General features: G+C 37.9%; 1 protein-coding gene and 1 long non-coding RNA gene across 2 annotated transcripts in view; one reads left to right on the forward strand and one right to left on the reverse strand.

Annotated features, from left to right (window-relative positions):
• Window positions 1-927: 927 nt before the first annotated feature.
• The window catches only part of BUB1B (BUB1 mitotic checkpoint serine/threonine kinase B), a 59915-nt gene continuing 44045 nt past the window's right edge, over window positions 928-16797 (forward strand). The window contains exons 1-5 of the mRNA XM_082384950.1: window positions 928-1189; window positions 3502-3648; window positions 10212-10271; window positions 10656-10800; window positions 14755-14951. Of these exons, the coding sequence (XP_082241076.1) occupies window positions 1155-1189; window positions 3502-3648; window positions 10212-10271; window positions 10656-10800; window positions 14755-14951 (584 nt within the window). The 5' untranslated portion in view covers window positions 928-1154. The remainder of the gene's footprint in view (window positions 1190-3501; window positions 3649-10211; window positions 10272-10655; window positions 10801-14754; window positions 14952-16797) is intronic.
• LOC309625523 overlaps window positions 10807-16797 on the reverse strand; it is a 62970-nt gene continuing 56979 nt past the window's right edge. The window contains exon 3 of the long non-coding RNA XR_014242562.1: window positions 10807-11385. This is a non-coding gene — a long non-coding RNA (uncharacterized lncRNA). The remainder of the gene's footprint in view (window positions 11386-16797) is intronic.

The following is a 16797-nucleotide window of genomic DNA, read 5'->3' on the forward strand; positions in this document are numbered from 1 at the left end:
GGAAAAAAAGAAACAAATTCTCCTGAAGGGCTTCCAGAAACAAAGTCCTGCCAACACCTTGTTTAGTGTGAAACTCGAGTCTAATTTCTGACTCAGCAAATTGCAAAGTAATAAATTTGTGATGTTTTAAGCTGCTAAATTTAGGGTAGTTTGTTAGAGCAGCATTAGAAGATGGAGTACACCCCCTCCCTCAGAGATTCATGGTGTGCTTTAGCTATTAAGGGCTATAGAGAGCCTTTCAGCACTCCATTGTAGCTAGGCTTGTTCAGCTTCCCAGCCACATCTGAGGCTACCATAGTTTCTTCCTTAGGAAATCAGAACAGTGGAGGCTGGTCTGCTGAAGGGGAAAAGAGGTAAAACCTAGGGAGCTGTGGAATAGCTGCATTTTCTGTCTGGGACTGTGCAGCAGAGAAAGCAACGCAATATCACCGCATTATAGACGAGGAAAATCGAAGGTCAGAGAGATTATGCGCTTGTCTAAGGTTGCACATTTGGTACGATTCTTACAGAACTAGAATCCGGCTTTTCACAGTTCAAGCGTGGGGCAGGAAACAGCTGGGTCAGAGCCGCCTAAGAGCTCAGGACATGTGTGAGACTTGGGGCAGAGGGGTGGTCATAGCCAGGCCAGCCACCCCAGAAAAGAGTCAGGCCAAGCGCAAGCACTCAAAGATATCTCACTATGCTCATGACATCAGAGAATCCTGGTGCTCAAAACGTCCCTCGCTAGGCTCAAAGATTAGCTCTAGAGCCTGGACGCAGAGAGCACCTGGAGAGCATTTACACCGTCTAAATCTGCAGCACCTGGACAGCCACAGTCCTCCGGAAACTACCACTCCCACTATGCCCCGCGACAGCGAGGAATAAACCTGGGATAAACTACAAGTCCCAGAATTCCTTGGGTGGGAGGCGCGAGCGCGGAGGAGCGGAGGGGCGTAGCACGTTGTCGGCGCGGGACCGTTAAATTTGAAACTTGGCGGCTGGGCGTGAGGGGTTGAGGTGCCTGGTTCGCGAGGGAGTCAGGTGCGTGGTTTTTTCGGGATCGCCCTCCGGTCGCTTCAGTACCTCGAAGGGCAGGTTCCAGAAGGAGGCCCAGGCGGTCTGCGGCCCTGAAGAAAGGCCCGCGGCAGGACGAGGTCCTGAGCCGGGAATGCAGGATGGCGGCGATGCAGAAGGAAAGGGGTGCTCCGAGGTAGGTACCGGAGAAGGGCGGCCGGGAGCTGGGCCTGCGAGCCCCGAGGGTGCCTGGCAGGTGACAGAGGCTTCGCTCAGAGTAGCCCAGGAGAGGACCGGCACGGTCAGGAGAAGAGCAGGCCCGGCCGGATCCTCCTCCCTGCTGGCGTCGGACGCAAGTGGTGGAGGTGAAGGCGCAGAGCCGGGTTAGTACCGACCTCGGGGTGAGGGCGCCTGAGAATCATGCCGCATCCAGCTTCAAAGCCAAGGAGGCTGTGGGACGCCAGGGGTCCAAAGAGCTTGGAATTTGTCGTGTGGTCTGTGTTGGTGCCTCAGCCCAGACGTTTGCTAGCTCTTAGACCTTGGACACGTCTTAATATGGAAAACGCTGCTATTAACGCTACCATGCCGGGTTCTGGGAGAATTCAGAGTATCTGTAAAGTAACTGCCTCCAAATAAGTGCTCAGCACATGGTAGGTGCTAGCATTAAGCTAGTAGCATAGTTAGAAATCTAAAAAGCCCTTGTCTGCATGCTGGCTGCTCTTCCTTATTTATACATATATAAGCTCTTACTCCTACCCTCCTGAAGCTTAAGTTCTGGGGTGGGATGAGGGTAGGGGCAACGGACAATAAACAAGATAAACTAAAAGCTGGATGGTGGTCGGTACTAAATAAATAAAACAGTTGGGGGGTGCAATTTTCGATAGTTTTGAACAGAGAGCCTCACTGAAAAGGTGTCATTTGGGTCAAGACTTGAAGGAAACTCAAGAGCTAGTCCTGCATAGATCTGGGGGGGGGGGGGGCGGGGAAATACAAAGGCTGGAGGGTGAGAGTTGCGGGAGAGAGGCGCACTGGGCCAGTAGCTGGAGCAGAATGAACCAGAGAGTAAAAGGAAGTGAAGTAAAAAAGGTGATGATGCAGGCATTGTAAGGACTTGGCTTTTACTCTGTAGTTGAAAGTTATTGGAAGGCTTTGAGCAGAGGAAAGACATGATCTGACATGTGTTTAAATGGGATCACTTTGGCTGCAGTGTTGAAAAGACTGAAGGTAGAAAAGGCTGGAAGCAGGGAGACCAGTTTAGAGGTTATTGAAATATTCCAGGCAAGAGAAGATGGTGGCTTGAGCCAGGCTGGAAACAATGGAGATGGTGAGAAGAGATTAATTTCTGGATATGTTTTGAAGGTAGAACCAACAGGACTTGCTGAGTGACTGGCGGGGTGGGGGGTGGGTGAGTGGAGTGGCAAGGTTAGCATTAAGAATTTTGACTTGAGCAACTGGAAAAATGAAATTGCCATTTATTTGAGATGAGGGAAGGACCAGGTCTTTGAGGAGGCAAGAGGAGGAGGAGGAGGGATGGAGGAAGCAATCCCAGCTCAGTTTTGGATACTATTTAATAGAGATAGTTTAATTGCTATTTTAAGAGCGGGAGAAGAAATTTAGATGAACTCATTATTGAGTTGAACTTATTCAGTGCTTACTAGTGTTAGATCCTATATTAGAGCATGAGAAAATAAAAATAAATGACATGGCCCTTACATTTACAGGATTCACACAAAATAGTTAAAAAGATATGAGTAGTTACAACCTAAATTATTATTAATCACTTACAGTTTACTTTCTTGAAGGAAGTTTTCAGCTCTCATCTAGACTGAGGTCTCACATAACTTTCACTTTGTTTTGAAGAATAGTGCCTATCTGTTTTAAACCCAGAAATAGTGTCCTTCAGCCAGAAGTAAGCTTCTCTTCGACCATTGCAGAGCTCTGAAGTTCAGAGTACATACCCTTTGTGGTGATTACCTCCAGAAAACTTTTGGGGATTCCCCCCATAGAATTGATAGAATTGGGGGAGCCATTTGTGACCAGTAAACTGTACTTTTGTCTGCTTCTGCTCTTGGCTACCCGTACACATAAACTTCAGTTTTAAGTCATCAGTTGAAACATGGGGTGTTAGTCTGATAAACACGTTGCTAATTTTAAATTAAACTAGATGATGCATTCAGTGGTAACCATCGAACTGCTTTTTGTCTACTTTGCCAAATTTATAATACTTTTTTCCCTTTTTTTCTTCCTGCCATAAACTTTCTTCTTATAATATTGTTCACAATACCCTAGCCATATTCTCTCTTCCATTAGGCAATACTACAGCCGTAAACTTGGAAACCAGGTCACAGAAAGGCTCAGAAGCTTAGGAGTATAATAACACTACTAATGTGCCAACCCACTATATTCGACCCAAAGATGATGATCACTTTTCTGAAAACATTTACAATAATCTAGTGTTATAATAACTCAGTGTTGGTATGAGATTTACTTTTGTTTCCCTCTTCGCAGTGAAGTCATGTCCTTGGAGGGAGATGAATGGGAGCTGAGTAAAGAAAATGTCCAACCTTTAAGGCAGGGGCGGATCATGTCCACACTTCAGGGAGCACTGGCACAGCAAGAATCTGCCTGTAACACCACTCTTCAGCAACAGAAACGGTATGTAGAATGGTTGGGGCTCACCCTGTCATCATTCATCCCCAGTTTAGTAGGTAATGTGGGTGTGGACCCGTGCAGTATGGCATGAGGAGTACTAAACTACTCTTCAAAAGCTGGTAGGATGAGAATCTGTTCTCCTCCTGCTTTCTCATCACACAACAGCTATCTAAAGATCTCCTCAAGTGCACTTAAGAACAAGAGCTATAGGATTTCATTTCATTGTGGAGCAGCCAAACTCTTGTATCAATAGAAATATTTCTCATACAGGGGGAACTGATAAGTAAAGCAAGTATCATTTTACAGTATTTCACAAAAGTATTATGTCATTCTGGATCCCTAAACAGAATGAACTCTTTGAGAGTAATCAGTTAATGAAATTGCTTCTTTGGATTCTGAGTACTGAGGGAGAGTGAATCTGCTATCTTTTATGTGTACTCAATTATTAACTTTGTAGGAAAGTATTTTCGAGAATGTGCCAAAATGAAATAGTGGTCTCCAAAGAAAATGTAAACCTCAGAGAAACCGAATTTAACAAACTCAGGATAATGAAAAGCTGAAAAATACCACTACATTATTCAAATGGACCTATGGAACTTGCTTTCCTCTGACAAATGTTTTGATAAATATACTTTTTTCAGAAAAGTAAAGTATCAGTTTCTACCTTCAATCTCGTGACAAAATTCTGATATTATAGGCAAATTATCATAATTTTTTAATACATACTTTATTTATTTTGTTAATTTTTTGGACGCGCCACGCGGCATGCGGGATGTTAGTTCCCCGACCAGGGATCCACCCCACACCCCCTGCGGTGTAAGCGCGGAGTCTGAACCACGGGATGGCCAGGGAAGTCCCCAAATTATCATAACTTTGATAGACTGTGATGAATATCCTTGTTCATCTCTTTGGATCTTTAAAAGCATTGAATTTTATGGTTTTGTTTCACAGATGGTGTTCTATTCTTAAATCTTCTTGGTTCTGTGACGTTGTACTAGTTTTTCCACTTCACTAACTACTCTTCCTTTTTTCTTGTTGGCTTCCTACTGCATTTTACCTAAGTCTCTGTTCTTTGTCCTCCGTTCTCACTCCATATTCAAATTTTCCAGGATTGTTTAACTACTGTTTACATCTCTTACTTGCCTTCTGTCGATAAATGTCTTTTTATCTACCTGTAACATATAATTAGATAAATGTTTCACTAATGTATTAAATACTGAATCTCTTCTCTTATAAATGACCTACCTTTTTCTACTCCATTTTGATTAATGGTACCAAAACTCATCTGAATGATCTTACCTCACTGCCCTCTCACTCTAATTTTATTTAGTCAATTACTAAGGATTTGTGATTTTTATTTTTTATTTTTTTAATTTTTTTTTTTTTTATTTTACTTATTTATTTTTGGCTGTGTTGGGTCTTCGTTTCTGTGCGAGGGCTTTCTCCAGTTGCGGCAAGTGGGGGCCACTCCTCATCGCGGTGCGCGGGCCTCTCACTATCGCGGCCTCTCTTGTTGCGGAGCACAGGCTCCAGACGCGCAGGCTCAGTAGTTGTGGCTCACGGGCCCAGTTGCTCCGCGGCATGTGGGATCCTCCTAGACCAGGGCTCGAACCCGTGTCCCCTGCACCGGCAGGCGGATTCTCAACCACTGCGCCACCAGGGAAGCCCTGTGATTTTTATTTGTAAAGAATAATTTACATGCAGTGAAATGCTCAGATTTTTAGTTAGTTTTAAGACATTTCAAGACACAGAACATTTTTATTACCTCAGAAAATTCTCTCATGCCCCTTCCCAATCAATCTTCCTCTCCCTCATGAAGCAACCAGTGATTAGATTTCTATCACCATAGGTTACTTTTGTTTATTCTAGAATTTTATATAAATGGAATCCTACAGTTCTTTCAGTATGTTTTTTAGCCTTTTTCATGTTGCATGTATCAGTAGATTTTTCCTTTTTATTACTGAGTAGTATTCCATTTGTTTATCCATTCATCAGTTGATGGACAGGTAGATTCTTTCCAATTATGTGCTTTATGAATAAAGCTGCTATGGACATTCTTGCATAAGGCTTTCTGTGGACATAGATTTTCATTTCTCTTGGAATAGAATTGCTAGGTCATAGAATAAATGTATGTTTAATTTTTTAAGAAACTGCTGGTTTTCCAAGGAGGTTGTAACATTTTACACTCCTATCAGCCATGTATGAGAATCTATTTGCGCCAAATCCACTCCCATATTTGATGTGGTCATTTTTTTTCATTTTAACCATTCTGGTGGGTGTATAATAGTATCTCATTATGGTTTTGCTTCCCATCTCCCAGGTGACTAATGATGGTGAGCACTTTTTGCTTGCTTGTTGGCCTTTTATGTATCTTCTTTTGTGGTACATTTGTTTAGATATTTGGCCTAGTCTTAAAATTGGATTGCAGGAGTTCTTTATATGGTCTGTATACAAATCCCTTATCAAATATATGTGTTACAAATATTTTCTCCCAGTCCATGGCTATCTATTTTCTTGGTGGTATTTTTTGACAAGCAAAAGTTTTTTGTTTTTGTTTTATTTTTGAATTTTATTTATTTTTTTATACAGCAGGTTCTTATTAGTTATCCGTTTTATACATATTAGTGTATATATGTCCATCCCAATCTCATCCCACCACCACCACCCCCACCACCACTTCCCCCCTTGGTGTCCATACGTTTGTTCTCTATACCTGTGTCTCTATTTCTGCCTTGCAAACCGGTTCATCTGTACCATTTTTCTAGGTTCTACATATATGTGTTACTATACGATATTTGTTTTTCTCTTTCTGACTTACTTCACTCTGTATGAAAGTGTCTAGATCCATCCACACCTCTACGAATGACCCAATTTTGTTCCTTTTTATTGCTGAGTAATATTCCATTGTATATATGTACCACATCTTCTTTATCCATTCGTCTGTCGAAGGGCATTTAGGTTGCTTCCATGACCTGACTGTTGTAAATAGTGCTGCAATGAACATTGGGGTGCATGTGTCTTTTTGAATTATGGTTTTCTCTGGGTATATGCCCAGTAATGGGATTGCTGGGTCATATGGTAGTTCTATTTTTAGTTTTTTAAGGAACCTCCATACTGTTCTCCTTAGTGGCTGTATCAATTTACATTCCCACCAACAGTGCAGGAGGGTTCCCTTTTCTCCACACCCTCTCCAGCATTTGTTGTTTGTAGATTTTCTGATGATGCCCATTCTAACTGGTGTGAGGTGATACCTCATTGCAGTTTTGGTTTGCATTTCTCTAATAATTAGTGATGTTGAGCAGCTTTTCATGTGCTTCTTGGCCATCTGTATATCTTCTTTGGAGAAGTGTCTATTTAGGTCTTCTGCCCATTTTTTGATTGGGTTGTTTGTTTTTTTAATATTGAGCTGCATGTGCTGTTTATATATTTTGGAGACTAATCCTTTGTCCGTTGATTCATTTGCAAATATTTTCTCCCATTCTGAGGGTTGTCTTTTCGTCTTGTTTGTAGTTTCCTTTGCTTTGCAGAAGCTTTTAAGTTTCCTTAGGTCCCATTTGTTTATTTTTGTTTTTATTTTCATTACTCTAGGAGGTGGATCAAAAAAGATCTTGCTGTGATTTATGTCAAAGAGTGTTCTTCCTCTGTTTTCCTCTAAGAGTTTTATAGTGTCCAGTCTTACATTTAGGTCTCTAATCCATTTTGAGTTTATTTTTGTGTATGGTGTTAGGGAGTGTTCTATTTTCATTCTTTTACATGTAGCTGTCCAGTTTTCCCAGCACCACTTATTGAAGAAACTGTCTTTTCTCCATTGTATATCCTTGCCTCCTTTGTCATAGATTAGTTGACCATAGGTGCGTGAGTTTATCTCTGGGCTTTCTATCCTGTTCCATTGATCTATATTTCTGTTTTTGTGTCAGTACCATATGACAAGCAGAAGTTTTTAATTTTTTTTTTTTTTTTTGGCTGCATTTGGTCTTTGTTGCTGTGCGCGGACTTTCTCTAGTTGCGGAGAGCGGGGACTACTCTGCGTTGTGGTGCGCAGGCTTCTCATTGCAGTGGCCTCCCTTGTTGCAGAGCACGGGCTCTAGGCATGTGGGCTCAGTAGTTGTGGCTCGCGAGCTCTAGAGCACAGGCTCAGTAGTTGTGGTGCAGGGGCTTTGTTGCTCCGCAGCAAGTGGGATCTTCCCAGAGCAGGGCTTGAACCCATGTCCCCTGCATTGGCAGGTGGATTCTTAACCACTGTGCCACCAGGGAAGTCCAGAAGTTTTTAGTTTTGATGAAGTTTAATTAATTAGTGTCTTTCTTTTAGTGCTTTTTTTAATCTTCTCTAGGAAATCTTTTCCTGCCCCAAAGGTGCAAAGATATTCTCCTGTGATTTCTTCTAACTTTATTGTTTTAGCTTTTATGTTTAAATTTATCCTTGAGTATGGTGTGAGGTTGGAGTAAAAGGTCTTCCACATCCACCCCCACCCCCACATGAATATCTAGTTGTTCTGCCTCCATTTGTTGAAGAGATTTTTTTTTTCTTTCCCCATTGAATTGCTTTGGGACTCTTGTCAAAAATCATTTGATTGTATATGTGTGGATCATTTCTGAGCTCTCTGTTCTGTTCCATTGATCTAATTGTCTTTCTTTTCACCAATTATATATTGTCTTGATTAGCTTTATATAGTAAAGACTAGAAGTCAGGTAGCGTGAGTTCTCCAACTCTTGTTCTTTTTCAAAATTGTTTTGGCTATTCTTGGTCCTTTGCCTTTCCAAATTTTAAAATCATCTTGTCAGTTTCTAGAAAAGAGACTGCTGGGATTTGGGTTAGATTGCATTGAATCTGTAGATAAATTTGGAGGATTGCTGATTTTTATCAGTAGTGTACATAATTGTGTCCCCTTTTCTAATTTTTCCTTTTCTTATAGTGTTGTTACCACCCAGGGTTCTTGGACTCTTTAATCAATAGAAATTGATAAGGGGCCAGACCAGAAATTCAGGCAAGGCTTTACTGGGACTCGTGCTGCAGGGAGCAAAAACAAATAACAGGTTCCCCTGAGCTGGGGCGAGCTGGTTTCTTAAATGGGGTGAGGGTAGGACCGGGTCCAAGGGTTGGGCCAGAGGGGTGACTTGGGTGATCTGCCCACCCCCTTGGTGGTGCTGTGTGCAGGGATCATTAGCAGTACTCTGCTTTTGTTCCTGAAACCTCAGAAGTGGTGGGTTTTTGGTCTTTTTGGATCTTGTTGTTCATAATTTGCCCCAACTGCAAATGTACACAGTTATTTTTAGTCCCTTATGGTTTCTTTGTATTCTGTTGCACAAGGAGACTTTTGTCCAGGTGCCAGCCTGTCTCAGTGTTACCTGATTAGTCTTTTTGAAATCTTTGCTTACCATATTCAAGATACTCTCCAATTGAAGAACCACTATTGGCTTTAACAGGTAGAATCCAAACTCTTTAAATTTACATTTAAAGCATTCCCTTCTTACCTCTCCAGATATCTCCATTTATTCCCAATACTGACTTTATGTTATAGCTTAATTCCCTCTGGGTTAACTCTCCCATTTTGACAACTTTATTCAATACTGATTTCCCTCTCTCTTGGAAAATTCCCTTTTTCTTTCAAATCTTATGGTTCCTTCAGAGTCCCACCTTCTAAGATTGCTTCTATGATACCTCCTTTCGACTTCATAAAGTCTTTACTATCCATTCTTGGCAATTGTAATATACTGCTCTGTATTATTAATTTTTCATTTATGTATTGTCTTTCTTATTAGGGCATAAATTCCTTTGTGTCAGGGACTATTCTTTATGTCAAACATAACCCCTTATACAGTTTTTATTGATTAAGCATTTATCTAAATTGTGGTTTACTACCCAATATTTCCCCTCTATTCTAACTGGTCAGTCTTAACTTAGTCTTAGCCCTCTGCTTTCCCAGCTCTTTACAAAGTCATATTTCACACTTTCTCTGAAGCATTCCTCCAATTTATATATGGTCTAATTCTTCTCTGACTAATGTTACCCATGGAATTTTTCTTTAACTTTAAGATTCTGATTTCTATATATATCTGTATGTGTGTGTGTTTAGTTTTTCTTCAGTACTATGAGATACATATAAAATAATAGCTGTCATTTATTGAGTACTTACTATGTCTCAACACTACACTTAAGACTAGTCAACCTAACAAGATAGATAGTATTATTATCCCCATTTTATAGATGAGGAAACTGAAAGCAGTTTAAATAGCTTTTCTAATGTTACTCAGCTAGTGATTACTGGAGCTGCATTGGAACCTAGGGAGTCTTGTTCCAGAGATTTAAACTGCTGTGTAATACTTCTTTTCTATATGTTGTCTTGGAATTTCTCTAATTTCTGTATATTTTCTCTCTCCTGTTATATTATCCGGCAGAATCCTGATTGTTTCTATTCTTTTTCTTTCTGTTTAATAAACCCTCAAACTCCAGTGCAGTTATCTAGGTTGATATTAAACACTTAATAGTGAATAAAAATGAAGGTGATACTTGTTCATTTGGCTCTTATCACTATTGCTTATGCTGACATTTTCTGTTTAAATTTCAGGGCATTTGAATCTGAAATTCGATTTTATGCTGGAAATGACCCTCTGGATGTTTGGGATAGGTGAGTCTTTTTATTTAACAAGGGCCATAGAAACTTAACAGGTGAGTCCTTATGGCCATACATCTCATACTGGGGTGTGTGGAGCAGTGTGTTAGAGTAGAGAGTAGTGTTTTGCAGACACAGATAAGCAGAATAATCATAGTATATCTTTCTGAGGTGTGACTGAGCTATACCTGTCTATCACCATCCCCATTATTTCCCACAGGTACATGTTAGCAATATTTGGAAAAGTTTGAGGTATACAGGTTTAGGGCATGTCATTGAGGACCTCTAAATAAACATTTTCAGTATATTAGATACTTCTGCTTTAAAAAGTCCAGAATGGGTCTTGGAGCAAGATAATGTTAAACTTGAAAAATATTCTTTTCCTGTCTTCTCATTCAGGTATATTAACTGGACAGAGCAGAACTATCCACAGGGCGGAAAGGAGAGTAATATGTCAACATTATTAGAAAGAGCTGTAGAAGCACTACAAGGAGAAAAACGATATTATAATGATCCTCGATTTCTCAGTCTCTGGCTTAAGCTGGTAAGTCTTTCTCAAGTGCCATCTGAGTTTAAAATATTAAACCAAGAGGTTTTCTCTAGAGGTATCTTGTACACCAAAAAACTGAGCTGTTCAGTAGATACTAAACATTTAATAAATATTCAATATTTGTTAAATTGTTTCTACTTTAGAGGTGGATTTTACTATAAGGTTTTTTTATCCCTTTAAAAGTGATCATAAAGCCTGTCTATTTCTCTGTCGGAGTGGGTTATTTATTGATTTTAAATATCATTGGGCCATGCAACTGTACTGGGGGAGGATGTGTAGGAGCCAACACATGGCAGTAGTACGATTGTTTGGGGAAAAGCTTTGGAGGTGATTCTGGTATCCCTTTCTCCCATTTTTTGAATCTTCACCATAAAAAAAAAGTGATGTTTATTTTTCATCTGTCTTTGGGTTTCTTTCACCTAGTATGTTGCTACAATTAAAAATATTGACCTGACCACTTTGTACTATCTTACTTGACATGTAGTCCATTTAGGAACACTCTTGAGGATTCTTTTATGAAAATGTCTTTGTAAAAATTATGGCCAGGGTTTCTTAGACATTAATTTCATTGCTTTTATCCTAAAAGAGATTAGAAATAAAGCAAGTGATAAATATTTAGAATAGAATTTTAGATGATAGAATTAGATATTGGATAAAAAAATTTTAAATAAAATATATTAAAAAATTAAAAATACATTTTTAAAAATTAAAAATTTATTAAAAATAAGTAATTAGATAATTCTAAATAACAGAATATTTACAACCATTGTAATATGATAAAATACTGACATTGGAAATTAATAAGATTTCTGGCTAAAATATATCTCTTGGGGAGGACTTAACTTAAACTTCAAATAGTTACTAATACAGGAAGTTAGGTGAATCCTGAAGACATAATTATCTGATTTCTGCAGGACATTTGACATATCTTGGCATCCTTATACAAGTTGATGAAATTACCTTAGGGATAGTAGTTAGGGGAATTTATAAGAAAGGATGGTGCACAAAGAATGCTAAACAGATTTGTTAGTATGGAGACTGTGGTTCCTGGTGGTATACTAATGGATTTTGTTCTTCATTCTATTCTATATAATTTTCTTATGTGTGATTTATTAGAAGGTTGAACTAAATAAACCTCTAAAGTGACTTTTAATCCCAGGTTTCTATGACTATATTTAGTTGGAGCTATTAAAAGTAACCATTGGAATAATTTCTCTGTTCACTTGTGTTAACCTGGTGCTTGTACTGAAAAGCAGTGATTATCATAGAGTAAAAGACATAGTCTAAACCAGTACTCCTGAAAGAATGGTCTGTAGACTGTTCAAGATAAGTACAAAAATTGAGAGTAAGCGTTTAGAAATTTTGTTAACAGTTTAACATTGGCGCAACATCTAAGCACATCCTCATTTTTCTGGTAACTTCTCTTTTTATTGTATTTTTTAAAAATATCAGTCAATACCTTGATTTCAGTGGGGTGAAACCTTGAACAGGGAACCCAACTGATCTGACTCAAAAAACTGTAAGACAGTAAACTTGAACTGTTTTATGCTACTAAATTTGTGGTAATTTATGATACACCAATAGATGAATGCAATGGGAAAAAAAAAATTAGCGATGGAATGGAAACTTTTAAACACACACACACACACACACACAAAACTGTCTCCTTCACCACAGGTAATCTGAGAAGGACTGGTCTAGATAACCGTCAAATTCAAATTATCAGCCCTAGAGTGATCAGCAGCAATTTAAACTTTGCACCTGGAAAATAAGGTCCATATGAAACTATTTTGCTGTCTTTCTTAGTCAAGAGGAGTAAAGTTGGGTTTCTGACACTACTCTTTTGCTTTGCAGAAAGATTTCTGCAGTCAGAGGGTTTTTTTTGTTTTTTTTTTTAAATTTATTTTATTTAATTTATTTTTATTTTTGGCTGTGTTGGGTCTTTGTTGCTGCACGCCGGCTTTCTCTAGTTGCTGCCAGCAGGGGCTACTCTTTGTTGCAGCGCTCTGGCTTCTCATTGTGGTGGCTTCTCTTGCTGTGGAGCACGGGCTCTAGGCGCTTGGGCTTCAGTAGTTGTGGCACGCAGGCTCAGTAGTTGTGGCGCACGGGCTTAGTTGCTCTGCGGCATGTGGGATCTTCCCGGGCCAGGGCTCGAATCCGTGTCTCCTTCATTGGCCACCAGGGAAGCCCCAGAGTTATTTTTATAAAGGATAACTACAATCTAGCTAAGGAAAAATTTGTTCTTAGAAAATATCCAGTATTTCTAGTTAAGAGTGTAAAATTGTTTTAATTTGGCTTTTTTAGGTTACCAAAAAGATATGTTTAACTTTTGAATCTATTAATCTCACCATCTTATCCTTTTATTGATATTTATCTTATTTCTTAAGTGATCTCATTCAGCAGTCTGGAATAACCTGATCTGTATTGGCTATCCCATGCTGTACCACAGCTATTCAGAAAGCCGTTAACAAAGTGCAGTCAATTTTAAGCTTTATTTATGTAGTAATAGATATCGAGGACTGGATCTTATACTGATAACACACTGAGAATTAAAACTTTGCTTGAAACACCATCACATATGGGAAAACATCTCTAATTTGGATAAGCAGAAAAACTGCATTTATTAAATTACTGCAAAATTAAACTATAAAATACTAATTGTTTTTGTCAAAGATATAAATGGAGCATTTCATTTTTTCAGCCTTTTTCTACCAGACCCTGGGTAGGGACCTGAATATAGTAGATAGCAATGTTTTCTGCCTTCGTGGAGTTTACTTTTTTGGGGAAGACAGATGGCAAATGAACAGGAGAAAATGTTATCCTCTGCAGTAGTAAAAGAACTCCTAACTAGAACACTGAAATGCTACTTTCTATATGAAAGGAGAAACTTTTAAAAATAAGTATTATCTGTGAAATTATATTTGGGAATAACTGCTAACATTTTAAATTTGTACAATCATCTTAGAAAGCAATTTACTTTTTAACATAGTTCTACTTATAGGAATTTATCTTAAGGGAATAATGTAAATTGTGAAAGGCAGTATGCTTAAAGATATTTATTATACAGTTATTTACATTAGGCAAAATTAGAAGTGGTTTATCCAAAAAAATAGGGAAATAATTAAATGATGGAAGATCTACTAGATGGAACATTTTTCACCCATTTAAAAATAGTAATGAAGAGTAAGTAGCCACATGGAAAAATGAATGATGCACTGTCAAATGGAATAAAAACATTTAATTATGATTAAAGCTGTAAAATGACAAAAATCCTTTTATCCTGGGTAAAATGATATATATTCCTTTTTTTCCCTAAGGGAAAAACAAAGACTGAAGAAAATACATAAAACTGTTAGTGGTGTGGAATTTTTAGTGATCCCTCTCTCCTCCCCTTCTTGCTACTAGAATTATCTACATTGTATCTGGTCTTATAAGGTCCCTTCTAAAATATAGATTTGACCAGGTCATTTCTTTGCTTATAGCTCTCCTACCCCAACACATATAACATTCACTATCAAGTATATTTAAAATTGATTAGCTTGACTTTCAAGACTGTTCAGACCTTTTTTTCCCAAAGTCCTGTCTTGCCTACACCTCTACAAATTTCTAGTCTTCAGTGTCTTTGCTTATACTATTTTCTCTGCCTAGAATGCCCTTCGTTTTCCATTCTCTACCTTATGTAAGTCTATTTTTCCTTAAGCGCCACACTCAAATGTCATACCTTTTTAAAGTCTTTCCTCCCTATCTCTTTTTCTTACAAATTAATTTCTTACTTTTGTCTATGTTTTAGGTCCTCCCAATATATTCCTTATAACATTGTATTATAATAGATATTTTTTTTCAGTGCAGAAATTACATATAGTATCTCCAATGATTGTTTGGCACATAATAGACACTCAGTAAGTGAAGAGAAATTGGTTAACTGCTAACGCTTTTCATTTGTTACAGGGGCATTTATGCAATGAACCTTTGGATATGTACAGTTATTTACATAACCAAGGAATTGGCATTTCACTTGCTCAGTTCTATATCTCATGGGCTGAAGAATATGAAGCTAGAGAAAACTTTAAGAAAGCAGATGTGATATTTCAGGAAGGGATTCAACAGAAGGCTGAACCACTGGAGAAACTGCAGTCCCAGCACCGGTAAACTGCTTCTCTGGAGCTTGTCTTAACTCGTTAAAACTAATAACAGTCGTTTTACATCTGAATAAAGTGCTCTCTATGGATTGGCAATTTAACTTCATTGCTATTCAGTTTTTTAAAAGACATATTTAAATATTTTCCATTTAACATTCTGTAAAATGTACTCTTTGGTGTACAGTTCTATACATTTTCACAAGTGAGTAGAGACATGTAACCATTACCATAATCAAGATATAGAATAATCTCATCACTCCATAGAATTCCCTCATGTTATCCCTTTGTTGTCAACACCTACTCACAATCCCAACCTCTAGCAGCCACTGATGTATTCTCCAGCCCTATAGTTTTGCCTTTTCCATAATGTCATATAAATGGAATCATACAGTATACAGTCTTGATTCTGGCTGCTTTCATTTAGCATAATGCATTTGAGTTGTAAGAGTTCTTTATATATTCTGAAAACAAGTCTTTTGTCAGATGAGTGATTTGTAAATCTTTTCTCCCAGCTTAAGTATGGGAGTGTTTTTTATAGAACAAAAGTTTTTAATTTTGAAGAAGTTTAACTTACAATTATTTCTTATATGGATCGTGCTTTTGGTATATCTGAGAATTCCATCTAGCTGAAGGTCACAGAGGTCACTCCTATGTTTTTATCCTGAAGTTTTATAGTTTACTTTTTACATTTAAATCTGTGATGCATTTTGAGTTAATTTTTGTAGGAGGTATCGAGGCTGTTTTTTTTTAAATTTTGCATATGAGCCTCCATTTATTCCTGTGCCACTTGTTGAAAAGACTTTCTCCATTGAATTACCTTTGTATCTTTGTCAAAAAGCAAGTGATCATATTTGTATAGGTTTATCTCTGTTACTCTCTTTTGTTCTATTGATCTCTGTGTCTATCATTGGTATATACCACACTATCTAGATTGCTGGAGTTTTATAGTAAGTCTGGAAATCAGGTAATATGAGTCTTCTAGCTGTTCTTTTTAAGTCTTCTAGTTCCTTTGACTTTGTGTATAAATTCTAGAATCAGCTTCCTGGGATTTTGATGAATATTGTGCATGAACAAGGTATATTTCTCCATTTATTTAGATCTTTGATTTCTCTTAGTGGGCTTTGGTAGTTTTTGTCTTTCAAGGAATTGGTCCATTTCATCTAAGTGATGAGTTTATGGACATAGAATTGTTCCTAGTATTCCTTTATTATCCTTTTAATGTCTGTAGGTTATGTAGTAACCCTCCTTCTTTCGTTTTTCATATTGGTAATCCTGATATTGGTCTTCTCTTTTTCCTCTGTCAGTCTGGGTAGAAGTTTATTGATTTCTCTTGATCTTTTTAGGGAATCAGCTTTTGGTTCCATTGATTTTTCTCTTAATTGATATTCTGCTCTTAATTTTATTAATTTCTGCTCTTCATTATTTCCTTCTCTGTGCTTGCTTTGGGTTTAACTTGCCCTTCTTTTCCTAATTTAAGGTGACACTTAGAGTACTGATTTCTAGAACTTTCTTTTCTAATATAAAAAATTTCTGTCTAAGCACTGCTTTAGCCATATCCCACAAATTTTGATATAATATTATGTTTTCATTTTCATTCAGTTCAAAATATTTTTTAATTTTCTTTATGTCTTCCTTTTGATCCATGGGTTATATAGAAGTGTATTGTTTAATTAGGACGTGTTTGGAGATTTTTCAGATATCTCCCTGTTACTGATTTCTAGTTTAATTCCATTATGATCAGAGAACATAATTTGTATGATTTCAATTCTTTTGAATTTATTAAGGTTCATTTTATGGCCCAGAATATGGTCTATCATGGTGAATGTTTTGTGTATACCTGAAAAATATGTCT

This window comes from Balaenoptera borealis (genome assembly GCF_965194805.1).
Source record: "Balaenoptera borealis genome assembly, chromosome: 3".
Taxonomy (NCBI): domain Eukaryota; kingdom Metazoa; phylum Chordata; class Mammalia; order Artiodactyla; family Balaenopteridae; genus Balaenoptera; species Balaenoptera borealis.